The 20,099-nt window shown below is 36.3% G+C and overlaps 1 protein-coding gene across 3 annotated transcripts in view; it reads left to right on the forward strand.

The window, feature by feature from the left end:
• The window catches only part of LOC110378127 (homeobox protein araucan), an 88,592-nt gene that overhangs the window by 18,895 nt on the left and 49,598 nt on the right, over nt 1-20,099 (forward strand). The window contains exon 1 of one of the 3 annotated variants that reach the window (XM_021337247.3): nt 18,972-19,311. The exons of the other annotated variants lie outside the window; for them this stretch is intronic. Within the exon in view, the coding sequence (XP_021192922.2) occupies nt 19,252-19,311 (60 nt within the window). The 5' untranslated portion in view covers nt 18,972-19,251. Of the gene's footprint in view, nt 1-18,971; nt 19,312-20,099 lie in introns of those variants that run through there. 3 annotated transcript variants of the gene reach the window in all.

Here is a 20,099-nt window from a genome sequence, read left to right on the forward strand (position 1 = left end):
AGTTGGTGTAAGAAACTTAGCTTTTTAGATTTGCCAGTGTGATCTTGCAAAACAGCTAGTTTTTTTTTTAATTCTAATTATTCTGAAACAAAAAATCCTTGCACAGAATTAAAGAGGAAATCCAATCTCACGAGTAGTTTGTAAATATGTGAAAGTAACCCTTCTTTCAATATTGTAATTACTTACGTATATGCGAACAAAACAGCAACACAAACTATTTTTCACTTTCGTAATGAGCGGTACTTAGTTAAATTGCATGAAATTGTATGCAACGAGCCATTAAACAAGTTGTATTAGCCTCAAATTAAACATAAAACTCGAACGTCGCTAATTAGTGGACTTTTGCTACATTGTTAAGCCATACGTAATATCCCTTCTATTGCTTGGCGATAATAATTGGCTTCTCGTTATTTTAACTGCAATTTAATAGGTGTATCATCACCTCGTTTGGAAATTAATACGTATTAGCCATTATTAAAAGTAATTGCTAGATACATTTGCAATTGTTGCTTTGTTTGTGAGAAAGTGATGTGTGCTACGATTGAAAAAAAAGGTATCTTTTGTTTAAAAATACTTTTAGGTATACCGTTATATATAACCACAAAGTGGATCCCGGAGGATGGAAGGCGACCGAGAGGGAGACCAAGGAAACGCTGGAGGGAAGACTTGGACAGCTTCCTCTCGGACTGGCCTCAAGCAGCGAGGGATAGAGAAAAGTGGAAGGCTTTGGGGGAGGCCTTTGCCCAGCAGTGGGACTGCATAGGCTAATAAAAAAAAATACCGTTAATAGATAAAAAAAGGCCAACGTTTTTTTTCGTATGTGCTACAGGTTAGGTACAGCTAGGTAGGATAATTTTGCCATAAATGTATTTTTTTGCTTTATAAAGTTTTTCTAGCTTTCGTGTCAAATTTCAAAGTTGTGTTTCACACCTGCTATTGCTGTCATGACTCTCATCAACATCATACTTCACGAGCCATAAACGGCTAAAGAGTTCACTTGGCTGTTCCTACTCTTCTGGACGTCTCCATTACTGGACCTGTGATAGCAAACCAAACTTATTTTGATGTAAAGTTATCATCAATACCTACTACTTTTAGTAAAATAAACCCAACACGATGTAGTAGGTACATACCGTTGAAGAGTCTCCTCGAATCTCTGTTATTTCCATCACCGAAATAGCTTTAAACCATCCATATTTTGAAGTCATTAACCTATTTACACCTGAATTTCAAGTCTTCAACTAATGATGTTTGTCTACAATTCTCAATCGTAGGTAATAAAAATAATGTAGGTAAGTAAAGGTACCAAAATTACGGAGATATTCGCGAGTACCTAAGCATAAAAATACAAATTGAAAACAGTCTTCTTTTTTCGAAAATGGTTAAAAATACAAAACTCGTAGTATTTTTTTGAGTTCCGGACTTGTAAAAGACAGCCCCGGATCTTCAATTTTTATTAGGCGGGGCAAAATCTGAAAAATGCCGCCCCGCCTTCCTACTTATGTTTATTTTCACCTTTATCATCCATATAATATTAGATATCAATATGTAGGCAGGCAGGGCCGTCTCTAGCTCATGTAGCGCCTGGGTGCAACCATGACCCAAGCGTCAACTATGTATTGAAGTACTTACAGTAGTTACAAGGAATATAAATAAGAAGGTTCAAATGAAGTGCACTTTTTTGGTTAAAAAATGTGTCCAATTCATTGTAGGCTCAAACTGTTCGCCAGGTTTAAGTTATGAAACTGGAGACAGACCAAGGCAATTGTAAAAAGTAGCGCGAGCGAAGCGAGCGCGCAAATTTTTCAATTTTGGGACACAAAAAGTTAATACCTATGTTTTAAAAAGCGCTGTAAAGTAACAAGCAGTCGGAAGCGCAAACTTTTTTTGTTTTTGAGGATTCCATAAAAAAATGTTTTCTTCATTTTACTTATAAAAGGTAAGACAGCGTGGACTTGACTTATGAAGTTATAAAGGACGCTGGATGCAGGTCGCCTCCAACAGGTATCTGTGGAGATCTAAGGGGGAGGCCTATGTTCAGCAGTGGACGTCCTAAGGCTGACATGATGTATAATATTTCGCGAAATTTTTTGAGCCTAGGACACAAAATTATCTGATCAAGTACACTGTAAAGCGAACTTTTTAAAATTATTTGTATGAAGACTCACAAATTAAACTGTGAATTATGTACAAAAAACGTGATCCGTGACCGAATCAATGACCCACCACGACCGAGTCCATAAAAATTATAAACAATCAGAAAAACAGTACATACATTGTCATTTAACCGCGAGCGTAGCGAGCGAGAATTTTTTCACTTAGTTGGAGGAGGTTAAAGGTAAAAAATAATGAAAATTATCAATCAAACAAAGCGAAGGCGACTTTTTTAGGAACTTTGCTTGTCAGTATCGTGATACAATGTGGAACTTCCTTATCAAACGGGTGTAATTTCATCGAAATACCTGGTGGAGGGGCGTCCCGCGGCGCCCCTGAGACCGAGGCGCCTGGGTTATTCGCACATCTTGCATGGTTATAGGTTAAGATGGCGCTGTTCAGTGCCGGCTTTAATTCTACTAGCGCCCTGGGTGAGATTTCTAGGGAGACATAAGAAATGTAGTTACCTATTGCGCGAGCGAAGCGAGCGGGATTTTTTTTTTCATAGTTCACAAGTCCAAGCAAAAATTACCTAAAATGTAGCCCAATCGTACATAAGTTATTGCTGGCTGGCTGGAATGCAAAAACACGGAAACACAGGTTCTTATTGCGCGAGCGAAGCGAGCGCGAAATTTTTTGTTATATTTTAGAAAATGACTTAAAATGTTGCCCAAACGTAGATAACTCTTTGTTGGTGTTGGCGCCTATGAATTAAAATTTTGGGACTTAAAGTAGTACCATAAATAGAAACTAGAAGTATACTTTCTAATTAATAAAAGGACTTAAAAACGACGCTACCTTTTTGAGATTTGGATCACTAAAAGTCCTTAACATATACAATGTGTCCCGGGGATAAGAGACCGCCCGAAATTTTTTGAATATTTGTACAAAATTAAGGATAATTTCATTTATATTTTTGAAAAAAATCATTAAAAAAATTTTATTGTCAGGCCTGTTAATAACAGGCTTTGCTCTTTTTTTTCAAATTTCAACTGACTGTATTTTTGCATTTGTTTGAAATAGCAGCAAACATTGCTGTGAGCTATTGTAGGAAATATCATGTAGTTTATTAATAAATTAAAAGAAAGTGATATTAAGGGGGCATTTATTGGACTTATTTTGAAAAAACTGAAAAAAAGGCGTTATTTTCTTTGAATTTTTTTTTTTTTTTCTAATAAATGTTTTATTACATTTTTGTTATGTTTGATAATTTTAATTGATAAACTATGATGTCGGCTAGTCAATAAAGAAAAAAGAATTTAAAAAGATGTAAAAACTTAGGAAATATCTTAAAAAAACTGCAGCACGTCACAGTATTTACTAAAAATCATTAAAAAAAAACCAAAGGTGGTAAGTCCGAAATATAATAAAAGGCGACTGTGAAGTGAAGAAGCCACGAGCGAAGGGAGCGCGAATTTTTTTGAGTATTGGGACATTAAATTCAAAGTAGCTATAATTATGTGACAAAAACGTAAGTGTAAAGAAATCGCGAGCGAAGTGAGCGCGAAAATTTTTGAGTTTTGTGACATAAAAGTAGTGTATCTAACGCGCCCGGCATTGTATGACAATCCATACATTTGGATACAGTTCTTCTAAGCTGCGATCTTTGATGAAAATTAAAACAAAAATAGGAGTAAAATTCTGATCAAGGATTGGTCCGTCCTTACGTCCGGCGCTCTGGGCCGTCGCCCAACCGCGCCCTACCCTAAAGCCGCTACTGGCGCTGTTGGTAACTATTACAGTAATCTGTAATGTAGGATTTAAAATAAAAATAAATATGCGATATTCCTGGCTCATAGATGATCGCAAATAATTTTTAATCAATTTTAGTTTGCTAAAACATCGCCTCGTGAATAATAAATGTTCGTGCAGTCATGCAGCTTGTGTTACTCCGCGCTCAGGGTATCGGTCAAGTTGATATGGCCATGAAATTGCTGTAGGTACTTGTGCTATTTTTATTTAGGCATTCCGTGGTCAAATAAATGATGAGTTATCCATTGGTCTGTGAATTTGGCAGCTGCCTGATTTTGCCGCCCCCTGAATTTGCCGCCCGGGGCACAGGCCCCGGCTTGCCCCCCCCTAGATCCGGGGCTGGTAAAAGAATGAGAAACCTTTATTTATGGGATCAATTTGTTGGCCATCTACGTGTCTCTCAATACTTTTTTTCTTAGGAATGCATAGAGTTATAAAGTTGAAATTGATACTCTTCTTACCTACCTACGGCATGTCCGTGGCGCCTTCGATCTGTAAAAAAAGAAACTTAAGTCTACCCAGTCTAAAATTCCTAAATATTGGCAAAAAGAATCATTTGCTCGTTGACCTAAAATTGTGAAACTTGGTAAGAAGTATTATTAAGTAGTTAATGACTTTCATGATTCTAAACTCTATCTAGTTAAAGTTAGTAAGCTAACCGCTGCCTACATCAATGTACCCCATACATCGACATTTGCAAAGGTTTGAAAAAAGATGTCGTATGTACATTTCTCAGTAGAATTAATATTTTGTACTCATCGTACGTAAAATTCTAAAATTGTCCAACTTGCAGGCGACCTGTAAAAAATCATACATATTATTTAATTTAATTAAATTCGCGGAAGCCTCCAAATTTTCGGCATGCTCTACTTACTTATCAGTTCGTCAATATACGTTCGCTCCTAACGACCGATTAGCTATTTGTAAACACACTTTTGGAGATAGGCGTGGTACAAATCCGATATATGTAGGTACACAATAGTCATTGCGATATTGACGTTATTTTTAGAAAAGGAACGCCAAACGTCAAAACGTCACAGATTTTTTTCCAACGTGGGATGGACATTTTTTATAACCTACGTAGGTACCCGTTTTGTTTTAACGTATGTGGGCAGTAATACGTGATATCTCCAAAATGGGATCTTTGGTTATCTTTAAAATCTGTTCTTTTTTTTAGAATAAAGGTAAGGTTAAGCATTACTCGAGCTGGTTGTCGATACATTTTTTTTTTTCGTTGTTTATGTTGAAAGTAATTCGTAATTTATTTTCTGTACATACTTAACTTTTCTATATTTAATAGCATCGAATTGTAAGTACTACATTTTAATAAAGTAACAGTTTATGTAGCCTATAATTACGAAGCAAACTCTGTTCAATTAGTTAAAGTTTAGGTAGCAACTTGTCGGCACATTGTCGACCTGTTCGTGTTCAACTAAGCTATGTCGGTACATTATCTATATCTGCTAATCTCCAATTATAATTCGTCAGTGTACAGTAACCACGGACGTTTCCACAAATTCCCCGGTCCAAAACTGTGAAACGACGCTGTCTGCCCTCCTTAATATTATAATCTTATTCTAAACACAGAATATATTAAGAAGGAGTCAGCCCGAGTTGTTACTTAGATAACTCAGACCGACTTGAGATGAAATATATTCTGTTACATTTTTAGAAAGATCTCTATATTCAAACGGCGTTTATAGAATTATTGCATAAAGTTACTGTAAAGTTTTATTTACAAACCTACAAATATTTACAATGGTAATAGAAACCATTCTAGTGAAAATCCTACTTATGAGAATGTATGGATGTATGTTTGTTATTCAATCACGCAAAAACGGCTGGACCGATTTGATTGAAATTTGGTATGTAGATAGGTGATACCCTGGATTCACAACGCTATTTTTTATCAACACACCAGGCGGGCGAAGCAGCTGGCGGAAGCTAGTAAAAAATAAAATTAAAAAGCGTCAAAAATAACATACAGTTAACATTTGTGTCTGTTATAGTTGAACCCTATCTGCTTCTAGACATATATAAAAAAATACACATTTTGAATTCTCCCTTTTGAAAAACATGTGTTGTACTAGTGTTATTAATTGAATACAATTAATATTTTTTTAATTTCATATAAGCTATGTAAAATGTTAAATAGAAACACATGTATACAGGTAGGTGACCCTCTTTCTATTAATGATAATAAAATTGCATAAAAGGTCAGTCTCCACTAGGTGACGGTAACTATAAAAATTCTGGATCGAATTGAGTACGGTTTTAATCTATAAAGTTGATAATAAAACAGCTATAAACATTTACAGACCCTTACAAACAGATAAAAAGTTCAACACAGGATGCAATCAAACCATCCGTATTACATACTTCATTATACAGTTAATTATTAGTTGCGTCTCTTGATCTAATCGCATAATGTAATCCTGATTGTTTTAATTTATTTTTATAGAGATTTTTGTGTTGGATATTGCATTCATTAATCTCTGAAGAGTTTTGCTGAGCAATGTCTACAATCACAAAATGTTTACATAACTTGTACCATCAAATAAAAAAAGCTAACAGGAACACGTTCACATATTTTCTTTCTTTTGATTAACCGCAGTTCAGTTAAGTTAGTTGCCAAAATTGTATGACTGGGTGCCAATCAGTTCTGACATATTTATTCTGTCACGGTACAGAAACTAGCTTTATTACAAAGACCACCAACGTTTTAAAAAGTTTTCCCTACATGATAGTTTGAAGTCTCGCATGTTATGTACGCGCAAATGTCTAGCACAATCCAGGATCGCATGGTTTCGATGCTGTGCTCACAATAAACCAGGGAGAGCTTGATAATAAATCGATCCATGCAAACTATGCCCAAAGGCTATGTGCGAGTTGAACTGCGCTCCGACAGTGGGAACTGTACCACCCCTGCCCTGTGGACTCCATCTCTAACATTTACGCTCCCTGTTTGCAATATACTCATGAGTTTATAGTCAAAATTGATGTATCTCGCAAATATACCTAATATTTTGTCGGTTGGCTTTTACAGTTTACACGCTTTTATATGTTCTATAGATTAATTATTAACCTACGACCTATATGCGACATGTTAACATTGAATATTCGTCAAGTCATTAATTTATCCAATAGCAGTTACCTGAGAAGAACCTATGTAAACAGTGACTAGATTGCTTCCGAAATCTGTTACTTCCAAAATCTGTTTGCTTATCCACACCCCGCCAGTGCGAGGAGACTTCGTATTAAACAAATACAAGGCTAATAAACCTCAGCTCATTGGGTGTTGTATCAAACGGGGCCTTTGTTTAGCGGCTTTGTTGATTACTAATGAATCGCAAATCGCGTTTGTAAAGGACAGAAGCTTTGTCATACGAAGATTTGTTACTGTGGAATATAACTCTACCCAGACATAACGTTTCAAAATAACCTACAGTTATTACTTCTTATCTTTTTGTGATATTTTGGACATTACTAGTTGTTCCTCGTGGTTCTACCGGCGTTACGACGTATCTCGTAAAACCATTAATATTTTTATTTGGTCCCAGATAAATAATAAAACAAATAAAGAGCATGGCTCACTTACCCCCTATAGGTGCTGGGTTAGTTTTTACCCACAATGTTAATGGCGTATCGCAATAAATCACCCCCTTCTTAGCCACGCACACAACCGATGTGTAATTGTACATAATACTAAGTATCAACGAGCTAATAACGCGATATCTACTAGGTACATGAGAACAGGGCAGGTACAAGCATACAATCAACGCCACGTGCAGATTTTCCCATAGGATCTCGTGACATGTAAATGCATTTCTGGGGAGTTCGTCTTGGAAAGCTCTTAGTGTTTCCCTAACCTATCTAAGAGTATATGGTGCCTCCGTACACGCAAATCGGGAAACTTGCATTCTCAGTTCTATTTCAGTTTAAAATTCCATTTTAACCCGTTCAATTCGACCCGTTATATTTTTCGCAAGAGGGACCAATTTTTTTAGTGTTTGTTGGGCCAAATCCACTTTGTGTTTTTGTTTCCGTAATATAATGCTGAAAGTTTTGTACAAGGATTATTCTTTAACTCTCAGTATATATATGTAAAATTAGGTTTTATTAAAATCGAAGGATTACTTAAGCTATAAAAGAGTTTTTTTAAGACGAGATAATGTTATATTGGAGCAAATATCTCAAAAAGATTATGCGTGTTGAATTTTGTCCAAAGCTAGACACTCACTGTTCTGGTGTGGAAGACACACACTAGTTTTAGAAAAAATATACAACATAATAAGTTACATAAAAGGTTTTTATCCTAATTTTAAATAAGTCTGACTAAACATGTTAGTGTGTGTAGAATATTGCAGAAGACACAGTTGCGAGTTCAGACGCTGTTGATCTCATTACTGTGAATACTCTCTGCATCCTATTTTAAGATTTATAGAATTTGTTTCGAGTGCTATCGAACCCCAAATTACAGAAGATAGTATGTACTAGGTATATGTTAATATCTGATAAATGCTAAACAGACATATGAAATAACAAATAATTGAGAATTACAAAAGAATATGTGACAAGCAGCGATCTTCTTAAATAATGAAACAGAAATTGTATTAAGGGCTTATTACACTTGACTAAATTCAGTCGTCTAAATGATTCAGTCAAATGTAATCGCATTTAGGAAGGTAGGTTTCATTAAATCATTTAGAAATCTAATAAGACAAACCTAATTAGGCTACTGAATTTAGTCAAGTGTAATAAGCCCTTTAGTATTGTATAGATAAAACTATTTCAAGATAAATCTAGGTACTATATTCTAAAGTTGTCATCTACATACTTTATTGCTGTTAGTCAATCTCTAATTACTTTTACTTGTGATCACCCATACTATCACGATTTAGTTACTTAAAAAAGGGGAAGATTAACCAACGAAAACATCTGTAAGCCTATTTGACGCGTGTATTACAGATACAGGCACAAGTGCGTTGATAACATGTTTCCGCTATATCCGGACCCATTTAAGCAGTTTTTCATTCATACTTAGGGCTCCTTACGCATGTAGTAAAACGGGCCCTATCGCTAGGACATTACTGTCCGCCCCATCTGTCACCGCACCTTACATCATGAACCGTGATAGTTCATCGTCATCATTTCAGCCATAGGACGTCCACTGCTGAACATAGGCCTCCCCCTTAGATCTCCACAGATACCGTGATAGTTAAATACCTAGTTGAAATTCCTGATGATGTATTTTTGCCACTATTTCAGAAATCCATACTTGCAACGTGATCATTATTGGCGATTTAGCAGACATAGGTACGGAACCGAAGTCGTGGTGGCCCAGTGGGCAAAGAACCAACCTGTCGAGTATGAGGGTGTGGGTTTGATCGGCAACTTTTCTAAGTTTGTATGTACTTTCTAAGTATATCTTAGACACCAATGACTGTATTTCGGATGGCACGTTAAACTGTAGGTCCCGGCTGTCATTGAACACTCTTGGCAGTCGTTACGGGTACTCAGAAGCCAGTAAGTCTGACACCAGTCTAACCAAGGGGTATGGAGTTGCCCGGGTAACTGGGTTGAGGGGGTCAGATAGGGCAGTCGCTCCTTGTAAAGCAGTGGTACCTAGCTACATCCGGTTAGACTGGAAGCCGACCCCAACATAGTTGGGAAAAAGGCTCGGAGGATGATGAGGTACGGAACCGATCGCGCTCGCATCCGATTCGCACATGGCCGGTTTTTTACTGATTAGCTTTCAAGTTTTGAGGTGAAACTAGCAGCTTGCAGATGTGTTTTTATTTGTTTACTAGTAACTTATCACGTGATAGGCAAAAAACCTTTTAAGTGATCTTATGTTGTTGTCCCAAAGTGGAACGTGAAAGTTTTTGCCACTCTATCCTTGCCCTCTTACCGCCACTATTAGGTACATACATAAATTTAATTTTAAGAAGGTTTGCATCTTGGTTGCAAAATTAGTTTAACCATTTTATTAATTGATTTGAACACACGGAGTAATAGTGTACCTACAGAATTTGTAACACAAATAAATAAAACCAACAAAGCAAAACTTATACCTTTTAGCGCTGCAATCATGCTATGTTAACTATTAAAAGTACCTAAATGTAAAATTGTAAACTAAAATAATTTAAAGTAAAACTAATGAGCTAATGAAAACTTGTGTACAGCGTTAAGCTGCGTCTACGCTAGGAGAGTCGTGCCCGAGCGAAGCACGAGCCGAATACAATTGGTCTAGTGTGGACCGACTTACGAACCTCGAACGAGCGTGCTGCGAGCATTTGGTTCGTGCTCGGCTGCGTTCCGCCTGTTGTGGATTTTTTAACGAACACAATTTTTTATTGAATTCGAAGATAATCATCGTTATAAGTTCGTTGTACTTACGTCCAAACTTGACGCCGCAAATGACGAAGCCGAGAGCGGCTTTGTGATTCGCTCGTGCAAGGTTCGTCTAGTGTAGCCTTAAAATTATTCTGAATGTAATCAAATATTACGACTAATATAATAATAGCTGAATACAAGAATAATTTAAAAAACGATGGAGATGAACTGATTATATTATTAAAACAAATGTAGGTCGACTGGAGTGCTAAACGTAGTGTGCACCGTGATTAATGACCACAAGGTTTTTAACGACGAAAAAATTGTGTTTTGTTTTAAGATAATGAGCGTTAAGCTGATAAATAATTAATGGACTCCGGTTCAAGTTGTAACAGCCAGCACACTGTTTTTGATAAATTAATAAGAACAGCTTTTATAATTTCGTTAAAACTTAATAGAAGATGCACGCGGCTACGCACGGGATATTGTATAGTAACAAGGTGTAGGGTACAGTTTCATTGATATTAATTAATCATTTGTCTTTTTGGATGATACAACAGATCAGGTAGTGCAAATTGCAGAGAAAAAAAAAACCTTTTGTTCGGTATGCAATGCAGGATCTTACAAAAAATATCCGTTATAGTTCACCTAGACTCATCAGTTTTTTTCGTCTTCAATTTTGATGATAAGTAAAGGGTTACTTTCTACTAGAACTTCTTATTCGTAGTAAAAATATATGACTAACTATTGCCCGCGGTTTTTTGTTGCTGTGTGGGAAACAACAGGAACAAACGTCCACACAATAAGTAACATTGGGATGACTTTTCTATGCAAACTATTACAATTCCAGAAGAATATATTTTTATTTATCACAAGCAAAAACTTGATAAACGCAAATGAGTCTTAAATCAGTCCAAATCTAATATTACTGACAAACGACAAGGTTCATTATCAACGAAAAAATAGCGTCGGTTTGCGTCGGACCACGCACTGGGAAGACACGATAAACGGTCGGCGGGCAATTCAGCTCGTGCCTATTCTACAGGCGAATTCAATTAACTGTACAAGGCACGGGAGTAATAAATTCTCTAAACAATCAGAATTCGAGCCCTGGTAATATGTCCGTCCGGTTGCATACGCATTGCGGCCGTGGATATGTTTAATCAACGAATAAACACGATGTACCAGCGACGGTTCCGAACAGACACATGTATCTATGTGCGCGCACCCTTTTTTTCTGACCGCCCGTAAAAAGGTTTATGTGCCCATTGTTGCTGGAAAGATTACTTTTTGGCATTTATTCAGGGAGAGTTAATTAATGCGAATTACAAATGACTGGGTATAGCTTTTTTTACGAATTACCTATTCCCTGTTGTAGATACGTAGTGGATAGGGGTCGTTATTGATATTTACGGCTTTTTTGTTTCATTGTTTTTTTTTTGTTACTTTGCACACTTTTTAACGTGTATATTGAAGGATCCAATAATTTTATGAAACTTTATTTATTCTATAATGGATACGACACCGACTGTACAGCATGGCAAGCGTATATTAATTAAACTAATAAATACATTATTCTCAATCCTAATAAGTTGGTAAGCACCCGCCTTGTAGGGGAGCCGTGTTTATTTCGAGGGTGGGACTCGAGAGAACATCTTCACAAAAACGGAATATATCTCTGCAACGTTACGAGCAATATCTACATTACCACTACATACAGCCCTTTATCTATATCTCCGTGAATACATTGCATCAAATTGTTACAAAAGGATTATTCACGTAAGCGGATTAAAGCCGCTCTCCTAATTTATATCTGTGACTACGGAACACCAACAAAGCGAGTTTCCTTGTTTTTCTAAGGAAACTAATCCATTTTTAAGTGCTTTCTATGGAAATAAGCATTGTGAAGGATGTTACGAGTGCGGTCGCGGCGGACGTGTAGCGAGCCATTGTTCGTGCGTTGCGGGGTCGCGAACCGCAGCTTCTCGTCACCTCCATTATTTAACGAATCGATCCGCGGAAAAACCTCCTTAGCTGCTAATTCAAGCTTAATTAACCTTTAAACGAGTCGCAGCCGAGACGCCGCCGCCGCGACAAGCGTATCGCTCCACCGATTCCGTTATCTGATCCATCGTAAAAATTAATTACGTACACATGTTCATAAATATCTAAACTGTTAGCATTTACGGCCAACGTTCGCCTCGACGGTTCACGCGAACGCTCACGCACCTACTGTTGCGCCCGCGTAATTAGTGAGCTGGGGCAAAAACTGAACATGTCAACCACTACATTATTATTTAGTGTTACTTTTTGTATTACTTCCTGCCGTGAGAGCGAGACGCCTGGGCGCTCTCCGATATTCTAAAAATGCAAAATTGGCTCAAATTGCTTGTTATTAACGATGACAGATGTCTTGGCGCCAGCCCCCGCTGCGTTTTGATTTGAATTGCAACCTTGTCCTTTAGCTTTAAGGACCTGTTTGGAACACAGCGAGCTCAAAAATCTCGAACGGACTGATCGGATGTGTTGATACTAGAGCTATGGATATGCAATTAGTGACACAAACTTTAGTTTTTTTTTGTTGAAAGCGAGGAAAGTAAGATGTTTAAATGTTTAACGTATTATAATGCAGGACGTTTATGACGCAACATTTCGTGGTAAGATACAAAAAAGTAAAATTAATTCTTATGTTTGCTTTTATTATAACGTGTGATCTTATTATTATTTTGTTAAACACCTAGCTAACTACCTACTTATTATTTATGAGTTTAGTGAGTTCTTTTACATTTCCAGAATATGCCTTTGTATCTACTTAATAATTATTTCGGTCACGCTTCGTTGAATTTAAGATTGATACGTTGTTGAAATGTGTTTTAGTTGTTTGTATCATTTGCACAGTTAGTTTACGTTAAATATAATTACTTAACTTGGTACTTAAACTGCAACATTTTTTCCATTTGTAAATAAGTAGGTATAGGTAGGTAATACTTCATCGTAGGCTTACCTTCTGCGTTTTGCATATAAAGGTGGCTATGCATATTAGGTACCTAGGATGCTTAAAATTCCTGCCACTGGGGCTTATTTTTTGTGATCCTTAAAATACCTGTTAGATAACGTCTCATTAACCACTCCTATGACGATAATTACAAATCGAATTATAACTAAAACTTAGCTTAAGGTTGATATTTTAGCCAATAAAGGCCCAAACAACCATAAAAGAAAGTAGAAAGGTGGTCAAATCTGTTACGCTGCGATAGGACGAGCAAAATGGTCGGAATTCGGGGAAAGTGCTAGAAAATGAATTGTGAAATGCTTACCTGCAAAACATGGGATTGATTGCCCTTTCAGAGTAACTTGGCCATTTGGCCATTTTACCGGATGTTTAAATATCTCCGCCAGATAGAGATTCGAAGTTCCAGAATAGAGAGAGGAAGGGTGGACAATATTATTCCAATGTTGATTTTGAATCAATTAACTCTGAACACAATTCACTAAGTAAAACATTACCAAATGTCTTCGTTTTTACATTCCTAGGTTTTTTTTTATTAAGTAGGTAATAATGATAGAAACTTCTCGAGATAGGGTTGCGGTGCGATAAATACGAGAAGGAACCCATCATATTATGAATGTATTTGCAACTTTGGTTTTGGTTGATCTTACCCAGTTTTAACTTTTAGAATTGTACTTATCCTAAGTTTTTTTCACATTTTACTAAGTGCTAGGTACTCTAGACAAACTTGCTATCCGTCAACCCTCCAAGTTGTTGTAAAATGTTATCAAAACAACAAAATGACAGAATGTAGTGGAAATATTTGTGATTTCCCACACAAACTGATAGAGTAATCGGACAAATCATTTATTTTAACTTGTTTTTCTATGTTCTCGGAAACTGTTTTCGTATTCATTGTGAAAATATAAACATTCAATAAATATATCCATTAAATATATCGGGTGTGTCGTTCACAATCACATTACATAAAATGCGTTAATATACCTACTGGTAAATATAATATGTCGATTAACACAAAGAAAAAAGAAAAATACGTAAAAATTAAAAATCAATTTTTCAAACAAAGTAAATAGAATAAAGATGTGCGAACATTAGAACAATATATAAAAGTCAGTCATTACAAACAACTGAAATTCTCCCTTGAAAACTGACAGCTGTCAACTGATCAAATCATTTGATACTCCTAACTTTATCTCTGCTTTACACATGATGTTGTAAATTATAAAAACGTAAAATGACTCCTGTGGTTAAACCACTGATTGGATTAGGTTATTTTTTTTACAATTCGCCATAGAATATTGTAAAGTATATGCGATAGGATTTAATGCGATTGTGAACGACACACCCTGTATAAAAGGGTTAGGTCCATCGGTAACTGAGTGAATTCTATTTCATACCTCCCTTGGTTACATAGAACTTAGACACTAATAGATAATATATCGTGATCATCCATTTACAATTTCTAAAGATCTTAGGGACCTACCTGTACAGATATAGCATCTGATGTTTTAAAAAACAAAGGGTACATAAATAAAGTCTATGAACAATAGAATAATTATAAACAGTTCTGTCTGAAGGCTAAATCTTAGTATTATAATCTTATTTGAATTCATTTTGCATGTAGTCTCAATCTCTGGCACTATGTCGACATTAATCTTCAAATATTTAACATTAGTTTTCTAAACTTAGGTACTTATTAGTGTATAATATGGACATATTTTTAGAAAGAATAAGAAAAATATACGTTATATTTGAATGCGAGCATATTTCTTAATTTGCAAACATGCAACCGAGCTGTGCCTGCAGCTACTTTATTTTTAAGCTAAACCTCAAAACAAACACTGCTCAAAACCACTGGTGAATTTCTGCGTTTAAAAAACAACGGCGCTATTCAAAGAAAACCCTTTATACTAAACCTTAGAACCTTACCTAGAGAAGCATAATATATGTAGTGTATTTGAAGTCATTAGGGCAAAGCCAGAAAGTGTTTTTTTTTCTAAAGAATAAGACAAAGTATGGTGGTCAGGCTGAAGTTTCCCCGATAGTACAAAGGTACATGTCCTGAGTAAAACGTCTTACTCTAACAGCCATTTGTCTGAACAATTACTGCTTTTTATCCGCTCATGGGAAAGAAAGGGAAAAGACAGTGCAAATAAATTCAGCTACTGATTGGCGTGAATGATCGGGAATTTACCACATGGATGTAAAAACTTTGAAAAGGTCTTTTTGAATGCAACTGGACCCTCAAGACACAGGCTGTAGACTAGTTTGAGGGTCATTGCCAAACTTTTATTGTAATTTTTTTTTATGAATAAATAATTTTGATTATTTTTCCGACCCAAATATCGACCAATAGAATTGCACCATTCGACGTCACGTGGTACAACCTACATGGTATTATACTGAAAATTTTTTGAATATTTTCTCTGGTCGTTGCTACGTCAAACTGACAGGTTGTGGCCGACATTTGGGACGGAAAAATAATCCCGAATACACACGAGCTTCATAATTATCTGGCATTTCCTCAAGGTTCCTGCAAACAAATAAAGTCGTCAAGTTTTCAAATCACTCGCGCTTCGCGCTCGTGATTTTTTAACCTGAAAAACTTGACTCCTTCATTTGTTTGCAACGAACCTATCGGGAAATACCCGATAATTTTGAAGCTCTTGTGGTATTATAAGTGAATATTTGAATGTTTGTTCCATAAATAAGTACATGTGTTAGGATAACTTCCAGCTCGTTGAAACTTAGTACCTACCAGTACACATGTAGGTAGGTACCTACTGCTTTTACTTTAGGAGTAATACAGCGTGAATCTTTTTCTCCCCATAATTTAGTTTCATCGTGATTTAAAAGTTTGGTTTAAATGTTGCACACTGGTATCAAACCTTTTTTTTAATATTTGCTGAAACAAGAACTTGATCTGAGTTTGCAGCTAACTCTTTCAGTACGCAACTTTGCGGCTCATTCGCTCGGCCGCTAAAAGTTCGCCCACTGTGGATACAGTTTAATATTGACGATTGACGTATCGATTGCGTGTGATCCTTAAATAAATCTTGAATAATAGAAAAGTTATTTATGGTTACTAAAAACTTTACTGTGATTATTTTTAATTGAAACCTTATTAGAAATCAACGAATGCACAAAGGGGCTAATTGAAACATAAATGAATCTCACAAAATAAATTGATCAGCAAGTACCTATAACTTACAAGCGAAATTATTTTATTGCAGTTTTTATGGCTTTTCCCGGATATTAATTAAATATTTAATAGTTCTGCGGTTGCTCTTATACCAATAACATATTTCATCGTCTAACTATGTACCTAGCTATTATTTTATAGATGCCTTAAGTGGTTTACAGGGCATCGTTTGTAACTCTTCCTTATATGAATGCAAGCGAGTTTTTTCAACATCTGGAATTAACGCTGCGCTATAATTTATATTATTTATAAAGGTCATAAAAGCGATTGCACACGTAATAAATAGATAACATAGCTGAGCACTAAAAAACTTCCTTATGATATAGGAATGATATCTATCTTAAAGCATGAAAAACGACTATCTATAAATGCAATTATCAGTTATCATTAATAATGTTGTAATTTGTTTGGTAATTAAAGAGGCATTGTATCTAGGTATAGGTAATAAGGCATTGTAGGTTCTCAATACGGATGTTTGTTTTTTGTAATTTTTTTGAAAATCGAGGGAATTCAAGGTTTGGGCTTACTTCATTCGTATAGACGAAATCTAGACACCAAAATATGTTGTGACTTATGGTTTAACTACAGGCAAGTTTCAGACTGGACAATAGACAAAGTGCAATTTAAGGAACCCCTTAGCGGTTGATAGCGGCTTGAGTTTGGGCATATTTTATTCATGTAGATAAGGTATTTCTATCATTAAGTGTTACGACTGCCAATGTGGGTATCACTAGACACTGAAATTGACAAAATAAAACTTTTGTCAATATTTAGATGATGTTAAAATACACTGATTTTTTACCTACAGACACTTATGTCTAAAGCCATGCTAAAAGTAGGTAGTTTTAAGTAAATCTGGAGATTCATAAACATTACTTACCTAATTAACCTTCTACGTACCTATATTGGTGTCATGTGCAAAACGTAGGTACCTATTTGTAAGTCTTACCACATCTCTAAAAATATCTCAAGTAAAAGAATCAGAACTAAAACTATGACTTGCACAATTAATTACCTACACTTTCTTTCTGCATGATTAGGTAATTCTAAAAGAACTGTCGTTTCGTGAAAAAGAAAAATATTAGCTAAGTATGTATTTTTATTTAAGGGGAAGATCGAGCAATTCAGTTTACTAACTTCAGCTTCTACTACAACTAGGTACTTAGGTAACCTATAATTTAAACTTGCTTTATTCAACCATTTCGTATACAGTAAGAACTTACGTATTATTTTCCAAAATTCGGAAACCAACGCAGAATTGTTGACGTCCCTCGTTTCGAAGCATGAATAGCGCCACCTATGTAGCGACCTCTAAATCACTTCTGCAATGTCTCCGCGAAACCTCCCCTATTTCAGTTAGTACCGCAGCCTTCCGAACGAAGGTACAGTCGCTAAATCACGTAGGCAGTTGACGAACCTGTCACTTGATGCGCTCTCGACGTACCTACCTATTGTATGATAAGTGCCTTTTAGTGTTGCTCTACTTAGCTATTAGTTTTATCGATATAGGTACGTAGGTAGGTGTAGTCGGTAGTACAATTTAGGTCAACACAAAATATGTAGCCTAATGTTTCACTATTTTATTCATGTAATTAGGTATTTCAAAAGGTAGGCCTTGGTGCTGGAAATAATAACAGACTCTTAATTGAAAGTCTCTGAATTGGCTTTTTATAATTCTATAGGTACCCACCATGTACATAGGTGCGTATTGAAGTTACATCTTATGTCAAGGCATGGATTATTTTTTCATATTGTACCTCGGTCTCCCAGATTTAATTCCTTGAACATTTATTTAAATCATTACCCTTAACCGTGTCCAGATTATAGGTATTAAGGGTAAGATAAATTGATCAGAGTTAACCTAACTACCTAATCTATTAATACCTTGGTAACTAAAGTTCAGATTCGTATGAAGATTCAACAAAATTATTATTTATGTAACTACTTACCCAGGTTCTTTTAGTTGCGTATGTACCTACCTAATTATCAATTGCTCGAAAATGATGAGACATCGAATGTTGGTTGAATTTTTGATGATGATGACATACCTACGTACCTACCTGTCAATCTTACTTTACGAGAGCATCCAAGTAAACATAAAGCTTTACCCAATATCGACGCAGGTGGTAGTCTATAAAGTCGATTCTTAACTTCGCGTCGCCTTGTTCGTAAATCTGACGAGGTGAAACAACTTGTCCTCGGCCGAGCCATTTTTTGCCACTAGAGATTTGTTTGCCCGCAGTACAGGGCTGGCGGACTGTCTCGACGGAAACCCATAAACATGATCAAGTCAGGCCGACTCTGCCGCTTTTTTCCAGCGCCCCACCCGGACGTGGGCGGCAAAGAACGAGTGGGCGGATTCATGCGTTGGAGGGGATAGCAAACGCCAATGAAAAGCCTCGTTTACGTCCGGTGTTTTGAAAAGGACAGAAAATTGAAGACGTGGTTGGCGGTCGATACGGAGAACCGCCTTCAAGGCGGGGCTTAATTGGCCGTCTCCTACAGCGGAGGGGCGTCAGGCGTCGTACGCGCGCCAGTCGGTGTTTAACCTCGATCGCGTACAGAAGGTATAGGCCGGTCGCACACGAACACGAGGGCCCCGGCATGCGAAGCGCGCGCGCACCGGCCCGCTGACGCGCAGGAATGGCAGCGCGCCGTGCAGTCGCCGCGCACATAACCAACTGTGATACAATTAATTAACTTAATTTCATACTAGCAGTAGTAGAAATATTTATAAGCAACTAATACGTCCGTGCTAAAGACTTCGAGAGACAGTGTTTAGTGTGAAGCCGCCCATATGATCGTCCCGATGGCAGCGTATGCGCAATTTGGCTATTCATACCCGCCCGCCTCGCAGGTTAGTACTAACTGTCACTTTGGTACTGCAACATATTACCATCATGCTCTAGTCCTGTTGAGCCTACCGCCCTTTGCACATATGTCGGGTGTTATTGAAGGTCCATGGTTATTTCTTAAGTGTAAACAATCTAACCTAACCTACCCCGAGTTTATTGAAATATTTATGTCCAGTCAATATAACTACTTCATGAATTAGATTAGCGACAAAAAAATAAGCAGAATAAATTAATGTTAACTCTGGTGCATCCGTCACTTTTTAATAATGTGAACTACAATTATTAAAAGCATTAGTTTACCTGTTTTACCCTGTAAAGTTTAGTAATATAATTAGGGTGTTATTTTAACAAGTACTTATTTACTTATCAAAAGTATATACCTATAGGTATACCTTAACAAATAACTTTTTAATTTTTTGTCTCCGTTAACTGTTATTCCCACTGCGTTATGCCCCTTAAGTGGCGCCTAAGCAGCATGAGTAGATACTTGAAAAAATAATTGGTTTAATTTAACTTTAATAAAGAAAATTAGCAATTCACAAATGCGGAAATCGTTCTGATTCAGTATAATGAAGACTAACATTTTTTAGATTATTTGTATGACGAGCCTTGTTGATGATTGATAAAATATTGTAATCTACTGAGCATGGATAAGATTATTGCTAGGTTAACCTAACTGAAACGACGATTGAAAAATATCAAATTAGAAATACCTACTTATTTAAATAATTTAATTACATATTTTTACATTTCATGTAAGAATCTAACTAATGCGAATCTGTCCGTACCA

The sequence above is a fragment of the Helicoverpa armigera genome, chromosome 1 (assembly GCF_030705265.1).
Source record: "Helicoverpa armigera isolate CAAS_96S chromosome 1, ASM3070526v1, whole genome shotgun sequence".
Classification (NCBI taxonomy): domain Eukaryota; kingdom Metazoa; phylum Arthropoda; class Insecta; order Lepidoptera; family Noctuidae; genus Helicoverpa; species Helicoverpa armigera.